Source organism: Molothrus ater, chromosome 2, assembly GCF_012460135.2.
Source record: "Molothrus ater isolate BHLD 08-10-18 breed brown headed cowbird chromosome 2, BPBGC_Mater_1.1, whole genome shotgun sequence".
NCBI lineage: Eukaryota > Metazoa > Chordata > Aves > Passeriformes > Icteridae > Molothrus > Molothrus ater.
In genome coordinates this window covers 14,039,681-14,059,269 of record NC_050479.2, presented here as the reverse complement: position 1 = coordinate 14,059,269, position 19,589 = coordinate 14,039,681, and the positions used below count along the sequence as shown (strand labels likewise).

Below are 19,589 nucleotides of genomic sequence, written 5' to 3'. Positions count from 1 at the left end.
CGCAAACACCGAGGCTCTTTTCCCTCTCTGCCCATAGCGGTGCACGAACTGCCCCAAACCCGCCCCGCGCTCTGCGGCCAGGGCGGCGCCACGGCCCTTAGACGGCGCCCGCGCAGGGAGAGCCCTGAGCTGAGGGCACTGTCGGGCTCGGTTCTCGGGGTCCCGCGGCAGCCGGTGCCGGGAGAAGCAGGGCCGGCGGTGCCGGGGGGCCCGAGGACCGGTCCCGCCGCCCACGGAGAGCCGCCGGGGTCTCGCCTGCGGCGCCGCCCAGCTTCGCCAGGGGGCGCCGCGCACGGAGCAGGGAGGGGGGGAGGGCGAGTCACGAGACGGCCGCAGCTGTTGCTGGCAGGCCCGGGCAGCATTCCGGGGAGGGGCGCGGCCATTGGCTGAGGGCGAGCACCGCGGGCGCTCCTATTGGCTGGTGGCGGGGAAGGCGGGGCGAGGACGTCTTTAAATGCGGCGGCCGAAAGTCGAGCTTGCACTCTCCGAGCCGGGGAAGCAGCGGTAGCGAGCCGGGACCGCCAGCAGCCGAACGCCGCCGGGACATGCTCGCAGCCTGACTGACCGCAGGTGGCCGCCGCGCCCGGGACACGAATGAAGAAACAGCTGCTCCTCCTGTTCACACACCGGGGACTCGTCAGCCGAGGGGGCCGCAGGGGGAAGCGTCGCCGAAAATGGCCTCGTTCAGCATCCGCGCCGCGCGTCCCGAGGACTGTCCCGAGCTGCTGCGACTGATCAAGGTGCGGGCGGAATGCGCGGCGGGGCGGGGGGGGCAGCGCTGCCCGGTGCCGGAACAAAACAAAACGAGCTGTTGCAGAAGGGACGGGGGGTGGGGAGAGGCCGCTCACATCCTCCTTCTCTTCCAGGAACTGGCGAAATACGAGGACATGGAGGACCAGGTGGTGCTAACTGAGAAAGGTAGGGAGGGTGCAGGAGTGAGGCCACCCGGCTGGCGGCCGAATGATAGCGCCTGTGGCTCAGGTGCCTGTGTATTCTGCTTTTCTAGAGCTGCTTGAGGATGGTTTTGGCGAGCACCCTTTCTACCACTGTCTGGTTGCAGAAGTGCCTAAAGACCAGTGGTCGTCTGAAGGTGAGGCTTCCTGATACTTACTTTTGGACGCTAAATACACAAGCATCATTTGCTTAATATTAATGATTGTAGATGATGTTCCACCAATGGACTGGGGTAGGAGGACTAGGTTAACTGCTAAAATTCAATAATGTATAGTGATACTCTGCTGAAGTGGTTGCTAATCCTGGAAGCATGGGAGATCAGGTATAACATAATGTGCTTGACTCCAATTATTAAATGGCTTTTCTTGTTTGACCCTGACTTACCTTTATGTAATTCTGTTGAATCACATTTTTTTCTTTAATTTGTCCCCAATCTTCAGGTTACAGTCTCTAGCTTCGCCATGTACATGGCCCTTCTGTGTACATGGATGGGCGGGGAGGTAACTAAAAGATCCGTTACACAATAAAGTAGATGATCATAATATGAGGTAAGGCCTACAGGGACAAGTGCTATTCCCAAACCTTTACCAAAGACACAGTAGATGGCAGAAACCTGTTTGCACGCTTCTCTTAGAGTATGTGCAGAGTGTTATGGCAGATGTAGTTAAAATACTCAGGGTTTATGTCCAAGTGGGCGCTTGTTGGAAGAGTTGGTTTCTCTTCTCTCTTGAGCCACAGAGTTAAAATTGAAGCTGCAACTTTACTTATCTTGACTTCCTGGTGCTGAAGGTAAAGAAAACAGTGTGATGCTCAGTGGAAGCGCTTGAAATGCTGCTGTAAAGGTGGCCTGTAAATAGGCCTTCTAGAACAGTAGTTACTGAGGAATATACATGGAAGGATCAGGGTTTGACAAATGATTCCTAAGGGAGAAGAGCTGGGGCAATTATCTAGATTGTGAGGTGCTGTGTAAAATATTTACTTGTCTTCCAGACTGGAAATGAATCAGTAGGGTGTGCATTATTTTGTAGAAAAAGGCCATGTTTGCACTTACTATGACAGTGCTTTTGAGGATTCTTGAGGATTTTGAGTAATCTTTTTTTTTATTAGGCTGATCCAAATTTGTCAGAACTTGTGTTTTCAATTGTGTGCTTATTTGCAAACTTTATTTTTAATTGTAACCTAGTATCAAATGTCTGCATGTCTCAGAGAATCTGTATGTTTAAACATGCATGTAAAACTTAGTATTTTTACCTTGTAAATTCTCTCTGGCTGAAGTTACACCCTTTGTTTCAGAAACATGTGTTGTGGGCTTTGCCATGTATTACTTCACTTATGATCCATGGATTGGAAAACTGCTGTACCTAGAAGATTTTTATGTGATGGCTGAGTACAGAGGTACCTATTGCAGAATTAGATGAGTTACTACCCATAGGGCTTCTGTAGATTTAAAACTTAAGCTTCTTGTTTTTTGGTTTTTTTTAGGACTTGGTATTGGGTCAGAAATTCTGAAGAACTTGAGTCAGGTATGTCTAAGTGCTAAGTCTAAACAAGAACTAAAGGAGGTGGCAGGACTCTAGACAGCTTAACACATTGCCTAGAGTCTGGTAAACTGTGAGAAATGCTGCAGTGGCTGCTGGCATGAACTCAGTGACTTGTGGTGGTGTGCAGTTGTGAGTAATGTGGCTGGTTGTCACTGGGGCTGTCCCTGGGCACTGTGACCGTGTGGCATTGGTTTGCAGGTGGCTGTGAAGTGCCGCTGCAGCAGCATGCACTTCCTCGTGGCCGAGTGGAATGAACCCTCCATCAGGTTCTACAAGAGAAGGGGCGCCTCGGATCTGTCCACCGAGGAGGGCTGGAGGCTCTTCAAGATTGACAAGAAGTATCTCTTGAAGATGGCAGCAGAAGAGTGAGAGATTATTCCAGCAAATAAATGTTTTCTGCGAATATATGTGCTCTCTGAATAAACTTCTTGCTTTCTGTCTATGTACAGTTTGTAGTGGAATAAAGTAGTGTGGATGCTAATAATGACAGTGCAGGTGTGATTATAGAGTAATGGTACTGTGTTCTGGAGCTGAGGCATCTGTGAAGTTCAGTATGTGCTTGTGTTGCATCCTTTACCAGTGTGGGCTTGTAATCCCTGTATATGGAGACTTCATTCTTGTAAGTGTCATTCAAATGTGTACAATGTACACACTGGTAGGGTTTGTTTTAATTATTGCCTTTTATAAAAATAAAATAGTGTTTTCACTTCATGGCAGTAGTTTTGACTTCAATTCTCATATAAAGTTTTCCATCAAAAAACACACAGATTAACAAAAGACTGGCTTGGTGTCAGCCTTCTCACAAGTTAAATGATTTACCATGGTCCCAGTGGGATAATAAAAGGGCACTTGTGTGCCTGTGGCAGCTGGTGGTGCAGGGCATCCTGCCTTGTGACCTATATTTTTAGGTACAATTGATTGGAGTCCCTAAATGAGGTTGCTGCTGTCTGGACAGCTGACCCAGAAAGTCCAGAGCTTGGGACTTCCACTTACCTGCAGAGCACCTCAGCTGGAAGAGCACAGCCTTGAAGGGAAAGATCCATCCTGGTGTGGTTTCAAGGCCTGAGTAACAAAAAAATGGTTCTGACTGGTCATGTGAAATGAAAGTATATCTACAGCTCAATTATATGATTCAGGTGCAATGTGTTTCTGATCATGATTTCAGATCAGGTTCAGCATTTCCTTTGAGCCTCAGTGCTGTGCTGAGCTCTAAGTGCTGTGTTAAGCAGTAGGAAACCAGCCCTCTTTTTTCAGCCTTTATACAGTAGAAAGTGAAAACAATGCTGCTCATCAATTTTTTAGTTGTCTTTGAAACAAATTAACAACTTTGCAGTACTGTGTTTGCACATCTCATAAGCTGATGACAAAAGTGGATGCTTGCAAACTTTGTGCTGCCCTCCTTTTGCTCTCTGGTAACCCTGCAATAAAAGGCTTTTTTTGGCCAGCATTGCTTTCACTTCAAAGAAGGGAAGAGACTTAGCTGCCTTGTAACATAAACTCTTTTAAATAAAACAGGTTTTAAACCTGTTGCTCACTGCATAAATCATGTGTCACATGGAAGATGTTTCCTCATGCTAGAGAGTAGTGGGCAGTGGCTGCTTCAGCCGTGGGAAATGCTGAACTAATTTTAAGAATAAGGTATTGCTCTGCCCAGGGCCAACAGAGAGCTGTGCATGAAACTGTTCTTATTTTCTGTTTTGTTTTTGGTTTTAGCTGATGTGTAGCCAGCAGTGTGCCAGCTCTGCCTAGGTGTGAGGTTTGGCTGTCAGCTGTTGCTTCAAGAGTGAGAACACTAATAAAAAATAGAGGAGCTCTTGGAGGAGAGCAGAAGGTAGCTCTTCCTTGGGGGCATTGGTGGACAAGAAGCTCAACATTGTCTTGGCAATGTGCACTTGCAGCCCAGAAAACAATCCATGTCCTGGGCTTCATCCAAAGCCCTGTGGGCAGCTGGTCAGGGGAGGGGGCTCTGCTCCTCTGCTCCCCTCTGGTGAGACCCACCCAGAGTGCAGCATCCAGCCCTGGGGTCCCCAACATCAGAAGGATGTGGACCTGCTGGAGTGAATCCAGAGGAGGCCATGAAGATGATCAGAGAGCTGGAGCACCTCTCCCATGAACACAGACTGAAAGAGCTGGAGCTGCTCAGCCTGGAAAAGAGAAGGCTCCAGGGAGACCCAGCAGCTTTCCAGTACCTAAAGGGGAAAGCTCGAGAGGGACCTTTCACAGGGGCAAGAGGGCTTTAAGCTGTAGGAGGGCAGGTTTAGGCTAGCTAGTAAGAAGAAATGTTTACTGTGAGGGTGGTGAGGCACTGGAATGGGTTGCTCAGAGTTATGGATGTCTCACTCCTGGAAGCATTCAAGGCCAAGCTGGATTTGAGCAATGTGGTCTAGTGGGTGACATCCCTGACCATGGAGAAGCTTGGAAGGACATGCCCTGTGAGGTCCCTTCTAACCCAAACCATTCTATGGTTCTGTGATATGGTTCCAGGGCTTATCTGGACTAACTCCAGCTGGACTGAGAATGGAATCTGTCACAAAAATTACCTTGATTGAGCAGGTCAGGTTCTGCATAAGAAACATCCCTTTCCAGGACTACCCCAGTGTGCAGCACCTCAGCTGCTGTGGCAGCCTTCACACCACAGACAGCAGCCCTGAGGCTCAATCCCTCTCCTACCCAAAGGGAGTGGAAATCTGTTTCTCGCTTGGCCGAAGATTAAATGCCAGGTTACAAACCTCCCTACCCTTGCTGCTACTCTGTTCTCTACTGGAATTCAGTAGGTCAAAAGAAGGGAGAACAAGCATAGCCAAGGAACCAGCCCAAGAGCTGGTGATGGAGGCAGAATGGGAAAGAGGAGATGGTCTCAAGCAGTTCTCACTGAGCATCAGGATGTTGTGTCTTCTCCTTGGTGAAGATGTAGTAACTTCACTGGTTACTCTGTGAGCTACATTAACCTCATCTCATCTCCTGCATCTCAGTCCTAGTGGAATCTGTTTTGAAGTTATTTTAAGCTTGTGCTTCTGGCTCCATTTATCAGACCAGAAGGTGATTGCTAGTAGAGTAGTTTAAGAGTGGTTTTATTTTGAAATTAACAGTTCATTAGATATCTAGGACAGGCCAGCTTAAATCTCAGGCCCCAGACTTCTGGAGCACAATAAAGCTATCAAAGCTGCATGACTGAATGGAACAAGCTAACTAATTAGGCATCATAATTAGAAAAGTAAGCAGCTTAGTCAAATTTTCAATCAATTTAAAATTGTTTATCATATCTTGTTCGTCTTCTGCCAATGTGGCTTACTATTGCATTTTCTAAATGAATTCTGATGGAATGGAGTCTCAGGCAGTCACAGAAAACAAGTGCTAAATGAGAAGACCTTTTCTAGCCAGTGGGGATAATTTTAAACATTCACACCTGAAAGGAAATGCAAGGACCAACCTTTCAGATACGACTTTTGCTGAGATCCTACTCAGAGGCAGGGTTTTTAAAACCAGCAGAAGAATTCTCAGTTTTGGTAAGAGTCTCCAACAGTGATGTGGTAATGCCGTGGGTCAAGAACAGACCAATTTTAAATTCCCTCAGTAACTTTTCCTCAAGCTACGGGAGGACCAAATTGCCTCTGGAACTACAACTGAGACATACAGCAGAGTGTTTTCTGTGGCTTTAGGTGCTGGAGAAACCTCACCTGCTGTGACATTCTCTGTTCCAGGACCACAAAGCCACACGGCGAAGCTGAGAGCCAGCCTGTGGTGGGGGCTGAGCCACACCAGCTGGTGTCCCACCTGTGGGAGCCATGGCAGCAGAGGCCCAGGGCTGGAGCGTGCTCTGCCAGCGCTGCGCCGTGCCCGGCTGCAGCGAGCCTGCCTCCGGGCAAGAGTCAGGCAGCGAGTGTTACAGCGCTGATAACATCTCCAGGCAGGCCGAGGCACAAAGCTCCTCCTCGCTCTCCCTCTCAAACCCGTGCCCCGGGAAGATCTCCTCAGGCTGAGCCAGCCAGCGGGACGTTTCGCAATGGCAGAGTTTCCTCATTCCCATGGGGTGGGGACAGAAGGGTGGCCTTGGACAGACTGGCGGCCGGAGGATGCGTCAGGACCGTGCAGAGGAGCGCCGGGCTCGCCGCCCCCTCTCCGCTTGGCCTTTTCCTGTTCACAGGCTCCTGCACAATGATCCGAGCCGTAGCCATAGCGACGACATAGTGGAAGGAGGCTTTTTTTGACTACATAAGTTAAAACAAATTATATGTGAGAAAAACAACCCCTCCCCCTCCCCTCTTCTTGTCCAGAGCCTTCGATGTCGATGTAATTCAAAAAGCCAATGCAAACTTTTCTTGTGAAAAAGCACATGGGGGCTTTACTGCATTCCTGCTCGGTGTTTTGCCTTGGGAGAGTCGCCGTCCTGGAGCCCGGCCCGGGGAGCCGAGGTGTCAGCTCAGGGCAGACACCAGCTCCGTACGGAGCGGGACTCGGGAAAGCTCGGCCTGAATCCCCGCCAGGCAGCGCTGCCTCGGGCTGGAGGGCAGCCCAAGGGTGTGTGTCGTGCCTCCTTTCTTTGAGCTGACCAGGAGCTTTATTTCCTTCGGCTTGCTCAAGCTTCCTCTCCACAGCGCTCGCTCCCTGGGCTCTCCCTCCGCGGCCCTCACATGGGGAGCGGAAGCTGAGTTGAGCTCCGGGCCCTCACACGGACGGACGGGCCGAGGGACCAAACCTGCGCGTTTAAATAATACACCTCACGCAACACACTCGGCTGTGCCCGGTTGTTTTGCTTGCCTGGGCAGGATTGCTTAATTTTATTTTATTTTTTTAACCTCAGGTGTCAGAGAAGTGGGTGCAATTTAAAGGAAGGTCTCAGCTGTTGTCTGAAACCAAGCAGCAAAGCAGCACCGAGCCTGCTGCTAATGTTTAATCTTGCTGGAAACTCAAAGCAGGCTCTAACTTCACCATCTTTCTCTCACCAAGACCTGGCTAACTTTTTTTGCTGTCCAGACGTTTTTGGGGAAATACAGCCTTGATGGAGGGCTTCAGTACCCATCAGGAGCTCAGGCTTGTCCCCACAGGGAGCTTGTGAGGAGAGGGTGTGAGGCTGAGGATGGTGGATGTGGCTCTGGGGCAGGAGCACAGCCCAACACAGTGCAGCCGTGGGAATGCACCTCTCTCCACCCTCAGGCCTTGCCCTGCCGAGCTCTGACTTTTTCTGTGATCAGAAACTCTGTGTATGATAACAGAATAAAGCACAGGTACACACCTCAATTGAAAATAGTGACTGAGGGGGAAGAAATTCCATCTTCAAACCAGTTTCGGTTTCATTTCAGAGATTTGCTTCAGGCCAAAGCAAGAAACAAAACGCCCCAGGGGATAATTTGCTTGTGAGGATGGAAAACAAACACCCTGTTCAGAAACTGCTCTCAGGTAAATAGTTCTCTTTATTTTGTTCCAAACTTTGCGTATTTCAATTGTTGATATAGCAGGTGTCAGATGGCCACACCTACTCAAAGGAAAAAGGAACCTCCGTTTTCTTGAACTATTTCCTTTCACCACTAAAACAGACTAAAAATAACATGCTTTGGTAAGACAAAACCAGGCACCATCCTCTCCTGAAAGTTTGCTGTACAGTATGATGAGGTGGGTTTACATCTTCACAATCACCTCCCAGGAACCCACTGTGCAGGGATAAGACATGAATCCCTGGAATTCCTACTAGAAACTTTCCTCCACACAGGGAAAAACGTGAGAGACACGGTAGCTTTCCACATGAAAGCCCATCAGTGTTTCCAAGTAACTGGATATTTGCAGTGTTATTTTCAAAACACACTGATAAAACTTCAGGGTGAGACTTTGGAAAGCTGGCTACTGTAATTGGACACCCAGATACCACTGTGGAGGTACCTTTGAACAGAGTTTCTTTATTGCTCTCATGATGAGCAAACTCCAGTCTGGGCTCTCTGTGATCTCCCTGAACTTCCAGATTTGGCCCACTTGAGTCACCAACACAAAAACAGTACCACACACCTTGTGCAGGAGGAAACAAGACTCGTAGTTTTGGTCTGTAGTCTCGTGCCTTTTGCAATCAGTTCACATGACAGCATTTGGGTTTCTCCCCCAGCCAGCTTCCTGCCACGGCCTAGCACAATGTACCAGAACATTTCCAACCCCTGCCTCAGTGTGTTTCAGCTACAGTTGCAGGTACACGGACGGGCCTTTTTGAAAGTTAACAGAGAGAGATGGGTCTAACTCTGCCCTCACCACTCCTAGAGGTCATAACCTCCATACAGAGGTGTAGCTTTGCCACTGCGGCAGAAAATGTAAATTAAAAAGGAGGCAAGAGAAGAGATCTGCAACACTGAAGGAGGCCAGGTGCAGGGGCTGACCACAGCCTGCCACAGAAGTCACACACCCAGCAGAGGAAGCAGCATCAAGGGAGACAGTTTCAGCTTTTTTCTTTACAGATAATGTAATCAGAACAAACTGTAAGACTTATTTCACAAAATCAGAAGCCTGAGAGGCATATTCTTGGGATACATTGATAATTTCTGGATTATTTTTACCTCCCATTGATGTCATTAGCCATGACTAATGGATTAGCAAGTACTAATTTTGGATTTGGTGGTGTAGGAACAGGAATTATTTGTTGCTGAAGAGCAGCAGCAGAACTGGCAGATGAAGGCAGAAACAAGTGCTGGGATCAAAGAAATAGCACCTTATTAATCCAGTTTTAAACAGAACCAAAACTAGCTGAAATTTTGAGGGACAGTGGCTATGCTTTAGCTAGGCAAGAAAGCACAGCCATTTTATGTAACTACATTTCTCTGAAAGCTGTAAAACTGCCAGACTGTAAAACATGGTGATAAACCAAAGTTCACTGCATTACAAAGTACAGCTGGTCCAAATGACAGTGAAGTCAGGACAAGGCTAAAGAATCCCAAAGGAAAACAAAAATAAATTACGTAAGCAAATACTCAGGATTTATAGGCATGAGTTGATGACCTTCTCAGCACAAAGTAATAAAATTATTCTGTATTTGCATGCTGGGTTTGCCATCACCACAATTTGAAATTTGATTACAGGAGTTCTGCAGGGACTCAGAACCCCAGAGCTCCTTTACTTGCCATTTGGGCTTGGTGTCAACAAGCTATTTTCTGCTGTTAAAAGCCAAAGCACTTTTCACCTCCACAGCTCAACATACTCAGACATCCCTCCTTCACTCCCAGGCAGGGCCAGGTTTGCTTCTAGGCACCCATAGCCATGTGCCTCTTCAGCAGTTTGGGCAGCTGGGGCTTCCCTTACACAGGCCTACATCTGGTTTCTCAGTTGGGGTATTTTCTGCAATAAGCACAGGATTGCAAAAATGAAAGGTCCTTTTACACAGGTCTAAAAGCAAGTAGAGGTGTAGAGAAGGATGTGACATTATCTCCTGTTTGTTCTTAAGGAAACTGTTGAGCCTTTTGGATCCAAGCAGTGGCAGTCCTTTCCTTTAAGTTATAAAGCATCAGGTGCCCCTGTTTACAGAAGTAAAGAATGTAAATCAAATATAAATGCACCTCAGGCTCTTGCAGCTTGCAATAAAAGGTTTAGAAGCACCAGCATGCTGTGGGCTGTGCTGGGTCAGGCTTCACCCCTTGCCAGAGTGCAGACACAGCCCCTCATCTGGCTGGGCTGCCCTGCATGTGCAAAGCCCCAACACTATGGGGACAGGGGCACTTGCAGCTGGTCCTTCTCTTTCATTATCTTTTCCAGGCTCAACCATGGTGCCTTACACAGCTCTAAATAGCACTCATCACAGGTGCTGCAGGATGTTTCAGAGGAGTTTCTGTGGGAGCTGGCACAGAACAGAGGGGCACAGAGGTGTCCCTGAGCTGTTCCCAAACCCTTGGTACCCAAGCATTTGCTCTACACTGAGGTCACACTGAGTGCTCCACAGGAGATGCCTGGGAAAACAACCACAGACAGCTCCAAGTGTCAAATCCTCCTAGTGCTGTTTCTGGTGAGACTGCAGCCAGCAAAACCTGCCTGGCTGCAGCATGGGGGACACCTGCAGGCTCAGCACCTGCCAACACACACACACACATGGGCACACACCACGCCAGCCAATGCCAAGACTGCGCCCTTTTCCAGGAAGGCTGAGCCCCAGCAGTCTCGTGACACGGCAAACAGTGTTTGAGGAGAGCCTGGCTTTGTCTGAGCCTGCTTCTCTGCAGCGAGGCTGAGCTGGGCAGTCAGGATTCAGTGCCTGCTGGGACACCACAGCCAGAGTCACAGCTGTGGCCTCACTGGCCACATAGTGGGAGCATGATGGAGCAGAAACCCGCTGAGGCAAACACTGGCAGCCGTGGGGGCAAGCGTGGGTTCATCCTTCCCCAGGCCTTTGGGCATGCCAAGGGCAGAGCAGGGCTGGCAATGGCTCTGCTCTCTGCTGGCCCCCTCAGCAGCTACTCTGCATCACAGGGAAAGGAAGTTCAAACTTCTTCTTCAGACAGGGAAGTGCCTTGTCTGAAGAGACTTTCAGACTGGAGCATGAGGGCCAAGGGTGTGCTACAGCGCCGTGGACAGCAGCACACTTGGCTCCCTGTCTCACATGGGTAAAACATACACTGGGTTTTGTAAGTGAAGAAATACAGCACCCTGCAGTGAAGCAGCAAGTCTTCCCAAAACCAGCTTTCTGCAATGCAGCTGGCATGAAACATCAGTATTTTTTCCAGAGAGTTTCTTTTACCAAAACACTGCAAACTCAGCCACCACCCCAGGCCAGACATGTACAGCCAGGATGTCCAGGGCTGACTTCAAATCAGCCTTCCCTGTGATACCTGAGAACAACTTCCACGGGCATCCAGCAGAGCTGACACCATTGACTAAATCCCCTTTTTTTCATAGTTTATTTAATCACATAGTCTCAGAGTTATGTGTGACTCACATCCGTGTGAGTGAGCGCATGTATGTGAGTTCCTCTTGTTCTGCCCCGTTAATGCCATAGTTAAAAGACTTTTCCCACAGACATTGAGTGGAGCTTGACTTCATTCACAGCAATTACAGTTAGTACCTGAGTGATAATGTGCATGAACAGTACATGAGTTGCACCTGATCATGATAAGTTTTTTGAGTAGTATCCATTAAAGGTGTAGCAGTGAATTTATAATGCTCATGTCCAGCTGTGGGATGAGTGGGATTACAGTGGGCTGGGTGAAATCTGGCTGAAGGGCAGGGCTCAGAGGGTTGTAGTGAATGGGTCTACATGTGTTTGGTCACCAGTGGTGCTCTTCAGGGCTCAGTTCTAGGGCCAGTTCTGTTCAATATTTGGATAAAAGGAGGCTGAAGGGCAATCTCGTTGCTCTCTACAGCTTCCTGGAGAGGGGGGTGATGATCCCTTCTCCCTGGGATCCAGTGATGGGATGTGTGGGAATGGTTCAAAGCTGCATCATCAGGGGAGGTTTAGACTGGACATTAGGAGCCTCTTTGGCAGGAGTGTGATCAAACCCTGGAACTGGCTTCCTAGAGAGGTGGCCAATGGCCCAAGACTGTCAGTGTTTAAGAGGCATTTGGACAATGCCCTTAGCAATCTGCTTTGGCTTTTGATCACCCTGAAGTGGTCAGGCTGTTGGACTAGATCACAAGGATGTGTTGTTGTATCACAAAGCACAGAGCAGAATAGAACAGTTTCACAGTTTCAGCAGAAAGTGTGTTGAAGACACTAAAAACTGCATTCTTATATAAAATAATTTATTGTAAGTGTCTTATTCTTGAGACAACTGTATGACTAGAGAATTAAATAGGAGACTGTTACAACCACCAATAAGAAGTATGTATTACACCCTCTGTTTTGGAAATTGCTGCCCATTGCAGTCAAGTGCCATGTTTCGTGTCCTTTGGCCAGCCAAAAAGGACATATTCCACCAGGAACCCCAGTGTGTCCCTGGGTGTGTCCCAGCAGGGTGAGGACCTGGTCCCCACAGCAAGGACTGGCTGGTACCTGCCTCACTGGAGGTGTTACAGGGGTTTGGCATGGCAGGAGAGCCCACATCCCACAGAGTCCTGTGGTGGGGCTGACTAATGGCTGAGCCACAGCTCCAGTGCAATGAGCCCATCTCCTCTCTTTTCCTGGAGGGCAGTGCCTGGGTGCCATTTGGGCTTTTTCCTGTGCCTTTTATTTTGTGAAAAAGGCAGGAGGTCCTGTGGTGCTCTAGGCTGCCCATGTCACCTGATGTGTGGGTGGGGGGCTCAGCATCATCTTGAGACCCTTCCTTGGGCCATCTCCTTCCAAGACAGCTCAGCCCAGCCTGACCCTGTGAGCTCACACCAGCACTGCTGCCAACGCCTCCTGCAAACGAGCCCTGAAAATTCTGGTCAGGCACCCAGCACCTGCCAGTTTCTTTTTAGTCACAGGCTCTGCAACACTCGATTTTGTCTGTCCTTCCCTGCCCTGTGACAACCCCTCATCCCATGTCTCATCTGAAGGTAAATAGTGCCCAGGGAACTTGGCACTTGGCAGGAAACCCTCATCTCTGCTGAGCCTGATCAAAAGGAACCTTCAAGAATGCCCCAGGAGAAACATTTGGTGCACTTCTCCAGCAAAGTGTTTAATGACATTTATCAATCCAAAAGCATCACTGCACTGGGATTATCATATGACATATTTGTTGTGTCTAGTTATGTTTTCAGTAAGATAACAATGGCTCAGGCCTGCTAATCTTAAAGAGAATTAGGACACTGTAATGGCACAGGCATGCTTGAAAAGGCCCAGATAACTTCTTTCTTAAAAACACAATTTTGCTTGTCTCTTTCCTTCCTTTTTTTAGGACAAATGAAGTAGATCAAGTGAATAAATCAGTGCCTAAATCTCCATCCCAGAAGCAAGGACCCCTTTTGATTTCCTTGCTACAAGTAAGTTGGTCTCTATGAAATTTATTTAAAATCTCAAATTATTTTCCTTTTCCTGAAGTTTAAATGTTTAAACAATAAAATGTTTAAAGAATATATCACCTATAGCAGTCAAAATACAACTCATTATGAAATACAATAACAAGACTTTGGTGTTACTGTAGCAGCTTGAGTGAAATCGGCGTTTGGAGGGCTGTGCTACTGGGTGCCTTCCCATCTCCAGCTTTGTGCATCCTGGAGGAACAGGTTTTCCTCTCACACAGCTGCAAATCCCCCACAGAAATGTCCCTTGAGCTTTAACCTGGGGAGAAGTGAGTCGCCCCCTCCAACTGTACTGCTGAGCTGGGAGTAAGAAAGGGGAAAAAGGAGGAAGGGATTGGTAAGAAACCAATCCTTACTAGTGTGGGGAGAAAATCAACAATGGAGAGCAAGCATAAAAAAATCCACTGCAGGTTTTCACTGTGCCCTTTTGAAACCATAGTGCACATGTTTGCTCGCTCTTGTTTTGATGTTTCTTTTCCTTTTTTTTCTTGTCCCCATCCTGCACTCACTGTGGAGGGAAGGTCAGGTTTGAGGAGCTCACCTGGCCAAGGGCACCACAGTGTTCCCCCTGTCAGCACAGCTGTCTCCTGTAGCTGCCTTCACGTGAGCGGGAAACTGAATGTTAGAAAAACAAACACCATGCCAACCTCTTCATAAATAAACACTCATAACCTTGATTAAGTCCCTGTTATGCAAGGCACAACAACACCCTTTCAGGGTGCAGGGCACCAGAAGTGCTGCCAAGTTGCTGTTTCCAGGATTTTAGGGACAGCCACCCAGATCTGCTGCTGTTCCAGAGTGGGGAGGCAACCTGCAGGCACCTGTGCCAGCAGTGGCTGATGTGGGACATCACCCATGGCCCCACACACCATATGTGCAGGAATAAGGGCTCCAGGAGTGCTCCAGACATGCTGCTGCAGAGCTGTGGTCCCCTGCACTGGGTCAGATGAGGCCATGGGGTCAGCACAGCCATCATCACTAAGAATTGACCTGGCTCACAACCTTGATGTTTAAAATAAATTACATTTTTTAAAAGACTGAGCCTATTGTTTTCCAGCTCTCAAAATATTAATTGGCCAGGTTTTAAGGAAACATTGTTCCAAAATTCCAAAGTGATAAAAGCTGAAAGTGATAATCATATATGAGGAGCTTGAGCATCTGTATATGACAAACCTTGAAAGCAGGGATGATGAGGTGCCAGAATTCCTCAAGAAAATGACTGAGGTGAGAGAGGAAATGTAAAGAAGACCTCAGCAGGACCCCCAGGCCAGGGAGGTGCTTTGGGCAAAGCCAGGAAAGTCTACCGGAGAGAGGGATCACAAACACAGCAAGACAAAAAAGCTGAGACAAAACAAGTTGTTGCAGGGAATTAAGGCAACAATCAAGTACAAAAACATTACAGAATCTTCTGCCCAGGAATCCTGCCACTGAGACCCTGCATGGATCAGAAAGAGTCCCACTTTTCCAGTCAGGAAGGATGTTGCAGAACTCTCCTTTTTTTCCAGGAGCATCCCTCTGGAGCTGTCAGGTGAACCAGATGGGTCTCACAATGCTCCTCAGCCTTCCTGCAGGCAGAGCAGTCTTTCAGCTGCAGGCAGAGAGTGGAGAATTCTTGTGCAAATAAAACTGCTCCTCTTGTGCATTTCACTCCCCAAGGAAAATAAAAACGTACAGGAAGTCCCACAGGACTACCAATTAAAATTAGCGCCTCACACCTCCTTTGTGGTTGTGATTTTATTTATTGCAGTTTACTTACAAGTGGTGGCTATGGATTTGCTCATGGTAGTAGCCTTCCAGGACAAAAATCAGGCTTTGATCACAGCACATCACAATCTTAGTTCAGAGCCTTGTGGCCTGAGGTATGTAGAGTTCTACCTGCACATCCATGTTGCACTTTACCTCACCCACTGGGAGCCTAAAATCATTTGGGTTTTTTGCTCCCATAGTTCTGTTACTTTTGGGTGTGAGTCACCCCGGGCTGACTAGCCCAGGGCAGAGTGCTTTTACACCACTGCTCCTCTAACATTCCTCAAACAAGAGACTTTCCATAGCAGGCTAACCTCATCTGGAAATAGGACAGTAGTGCAAAAGCAGTAATGGTTAAAAGCAACTGGTGAATATCTGGCCTTTTTAAGAGTTCAAGAAGGGTTGTGGTAGTAAAAGAGGATGGACTCGCATTTATGTTACCTCTTTTTTACCACAAGCTAAGCCTCCTTCCCCTTTACTGTTTTCTTCTTGGTCAAAACACAGTTGCTGATTTTAGCATCTGTGTATTTTGCTCTCTCGAACAGGGAGAGATCATACTGATCTTACTTCATCAAGGCAGAAGTACAGCCAAAGTTTGTTTGACCCCAGGGACGTGTCCTTGTACAGTTGGATGCTGTGCAAAAGCTGCTAAATGGCAGAAGACTCCAATGTTATGTATGAATTGGCTGGCGCTCCCTCTTGGCAGGGATAGAGAGAGGCGAGTAGCGCACATTTCTTTCTTCTTTCAGCCAGAAACAGCTCATCCCTTTCATTGTCAGATGAACCCGGAGGCGAGTACAGGAGAGATAAACACAACAGACCGTGCCTCGCTGACCTGCCAGTGAACCTCAGGCAGGAGAGTGAGTCCTTCGCTCGTGGCAGAGCTGAGTTTTCCCCAGCCCCATCACCGAGCTCGGTGAGAGGCGCCGTGCTGAGCCCAGCCGGGGCCCGGCCTGACTCAGCGGCAGCTCCTGATGCCATTCCTCGTCTCTGGCAGGATATGAAAAATGTGTCAAGCCTGGCACACGACAGTAAACATAATCCTTTGGGCTGGCTTTGGTGCTTTCACCAGCCCGTTTTAGTGCAGCCAGTTTGTAAACGATGCCTTTTAGACAGAAGAGCAAAACCCCCCTGGCGCCGCTCCTCAGTAAATGCAAAGATGACTTCAACGCGCGCTGCGCTGAATTACAAAACTCTTTTTTCTCTCTCTCTCTCTCTCTTTTTTTTTTTCTTTTGGTCCCACGCCGAAGTATCAGCGCAGTGCTTTGAACTGAGGTTACCTTTATGATTCACGGCATGAATGAGCACTTAGTGTGCGCATACAAGAGCCCTGTACGAATCAGGAAATGGCTCTTTCAGGTCTCCTGACAAAAGGAAGTGAGTCTGAAGCTTGCTAAATTTACAAAGAGGACGTTGGTGAACTTAATCTGGGGCAGGGGGTGGGGGGAAGGGATGAATCTCTTTTCACTGAGGATTGATACACAAACTCCCCGTGTTTGTGTGTACCGTTTTTAACAATAACAAAAATAAATTAAATGGGCCAAAACTGTGGTGGTGAGAGCCGTCTCCAGCTGGCTGCCTGTGATCGCTAGCTGGTACGTGCATACAGCCACGGAGACATTTCTGGCTCCGTGCTTCAGCATTCCCCCCTTCCCTGGGGCAGTGAGAGCTCTCCTCCATCTCTGGGGTGAAGATGTGAGCTGGCAGGGAGAGAGCATCGCCCTGCTCGGGGCTCCTTCCCTCCTCTGCCCGCGGAGCGGGGGCACGGCAGGCTCCGGGGCTCCTCCAGGGCTCCTCAGCGCTCCCAGCCAAGCGTGTGGCTCACTTTCAGTTCAAAGAAACCGACTGAACTTCCCCAAAGGCACGGGTGCTGCGCCCTGGAGTTGAACGAAGGTACGCCAGATAAAGACATGGAAGGTTCAGATGCAGTGGGACACAGAACAGCGGATTTTGGAAGATTTTGGTACGGGACGTGGTGGGTCCTGTGGTTTCACTCTGTAGCGGCCGAAGCAGAGAGAATTAAGTTCTCCTTGTGAGGTTATTCTTTTATCCGGGCATGCAGGGGCTGAACTCACTACTCCCTTACAATGCACGTTGCACAAGCCCCTGGAAAAAGATGAGGTGCTCTCTGACAGCCCTCCAGTACTTGTCTACACAGCCCCCGTGGGTAAAGGACTGCACCAACAGCCTTCCTGCCACTGCCTCTGTCCCCCCAGCCAAAAAGGGTGGAGCAAATGACCCATGCTGCCACTTCTTGCTGAGAAAGAGCTGGACACTCACTAAAGTGCACCCTTTAGCTTTAGTCTCGATCAAATTTTTGAGTCTTGTGAATGTTTACAATCACACTATAAACAAAAAGAGAAGTTCCCTGACCAGGCTGTCCAATTGTCCCCACTGCTCCTTTCACAGTTGGGCACAAAGGCTCTGGGATCACGAGCACAGCTCAGGCTGTGCCATGACTATCTGCCAGGCACACTGCAAGCAAGTCAGCTGGGATCCTCCTCCCTGCAGAAGATCCAGCAAAGCTCATCCACTACAGGATCATGCCCCAGAAACTGAGGCTGGTGATGGAGCACTGCATCCAGCTCACCTGCCACAGCAGGACACAGCACACGTGACTGACTGGCGCTGTGGGCTGCTTGGTAGATTTAGACCTTTAAATGCACACACACACACACACACACACACAAAGGGTAAGGAGGAGTCAAGGAGCTTAGTCTACTGCAGGCATTGTGGGTCCATTTCCAATGGAACAATGGGAGGGAGGAATCCTTTAGAGGGAGCAGACTTGTAACCAGCTGTGAGACATCCTCAGCCCACCTTTGATTTTGCCAGCTTTCAACATCAGTGCAATGGCTACCAGAACACCAGCTTGAAAACGTGGCTGTGAGAGCGGCACTGGGGGAATCCATGAACTTCAAGTCCACCTTAGAGTTTCATCTTTAGGCAGAGATAGCCAGTGATGTATTCACTGTCCTGAAATAGGAGAAAATACTCCAATTGCATCAATACACCAACATTTTCTCCAGAGGGACACTAAGGAAGCTGCCAGCTCCAGTCAACTTAAGAACCATATCCAGTCAAAAAATACCAGAATCAGCTAATGGTACCGACTTACGAGGACAGAGGGTTGTTGCACAATTAGAAACATACTTTTTTCTACTGAAACAACTTCTGCTTTGTAGTTTAGATATTGTTATCAAATGTCTTCCTTGTAAACAAGAAGCTTTTGTACCTGTCAAAACCTCTCTGGAAGGGGGTTAACCTAGGCAGCTGCCAGGCCACCCAGGTGCAACAGCCAACACTGCTGTGAGAGGCTGCATCCAGGAAGGTCCAGTGGGAAGCCAAAATGCTCTTTGTCAATAGCAGTTTGTTGTGATAAAACTTGGCTTTAGAAGTAGCTCAGAATTCATAGGAAGGTACAGAAATAATAATAACAAAACAAAACAAAAAAGGGGAAAAGAACCAAATGCAGCAGTTTCTATTTGTCCGGAAGCAAATGTGCTCACCCTGAGGTTTTTCTGCCAATAAACAGCAGTAACAAGTCCCTTCAACTCCCAGGGCACTGTTTTCTCACAGGGTAAAATGCAATTCCCTCCACATCAATCTTGGTCTTTACTGCTCTCCTTGAAGGTGACAGATGCAATGACAAAAGCTCCAAAACATTTTCATTATGGCTGCTGTGAAGCCTGTGTCAGGGGCCTCCTGCAATCAGAGGACTGAGTCTAAACCAGAGTTTTGCAATAAACATTTGTGGCAAAATCCTGTGTGTTTACTGAAGGCTGCAAGATTGTGCACATTTACCTGGGCTAACTGGATTATTCCAGGCTGGTGATGCTCCTTCTAGCAGAGATGCTTCACTGTCACTTTTGACACGAGACATGCTGCCTACAAGAATCCTCATCCCAATGTAGGGCCATCCTGATGACCTCCAGTTCTACAACCTTCACATGCTGCAGTTCAAATACGGTGTTTTTAAGAGACAGCACTGCCCCACCTCTGCTGCAGCCAGTGTAGCCAAGGATGCTGAGATCAGAACACTGTTTCAGCTGCATGCAGTCCAGTTACCAAGCCAAAATGCTTCAAGTGGAAGGATGACCCAACATGACACTTGGGTGGGGAATATACCATTTTTAGCCTACACTGTAATACCCACAGGCACAGTCTGGCAGAAGATAACACATGCATGCACCATTTAGTTCCATGTGTGCACACACACACATATATAGATATCTATAGACACCAGCAGTGGTCAGCTCCTCTCCTGCTCCTCATTAGGAACGTCTGGGCCAAGAGAGTTGAATGTTTACAAACTCTTGGGCTCTTACCAGCATGACACTTTTTTTATTTCCTGCAGTTATAAAAACCAGAAGACATAAGGAAAGGATTCCAGCTAAGGCTGTCTCTTGCTCACATTTTGGAACCATCTCCTTGTCATGTGTGTATGCA

The 19,589-nt window shown here is 48.3% G+C and overlaps 1 protein-coding gene across 1 annotated transcript; it reads left to right on the top strand.

Annotated features, from left to right (window-relative positions):
• Positions 1-496: 496 nt before the first annotated feature.
• SAT1 (spermidine/spermine N1-acetyltransferase 1) lies at positions 497-3,206 on the top strand. The gene is made up of 6 exons (XM_036387417.2): positions 497-740; positions 867-918; positions 1,007-1,090; positions 2,248-2,349; positions 2,437-2,477; positions 2,694-3,206. The coding sequence occupies exons 1-6, from the start codon at positions 675-677 to the stop codon at positions 2,862-2,864; spliced, it is 516 nt and encodes a 171-aa protein (XP_036243310.1). The 5' UTR covers positions 497-674; the 3' UTR covers positions 2,865-3,206.
• Positions 3,207-19,589: the final 16,383 nt, after the last annotated feature.

Coding starts and splice junctions, on each gene's coding strand:
- SAT1 (XM_036387417.2), top strand. CDS start 675: ATGGCCTCGTTCAGCATCCGCGCCGCGCGTCCCGAGGACTGTCCCGAG. Junction 2,350..2,436: donor TGTGATGGCTGAGTACAGAG/GTACCTATTGCA, acceptor GGTTTTTTTTAG/GACTTGGTATTGGGTCAGAA. Junction 2,478..2,693: donor TTCTGAAGAACTTGAGTCAG/GTATGTCTAAGT, acceptor ATTGGTTTGCAG/GTGGCTGTGAAGTGCCGCTG.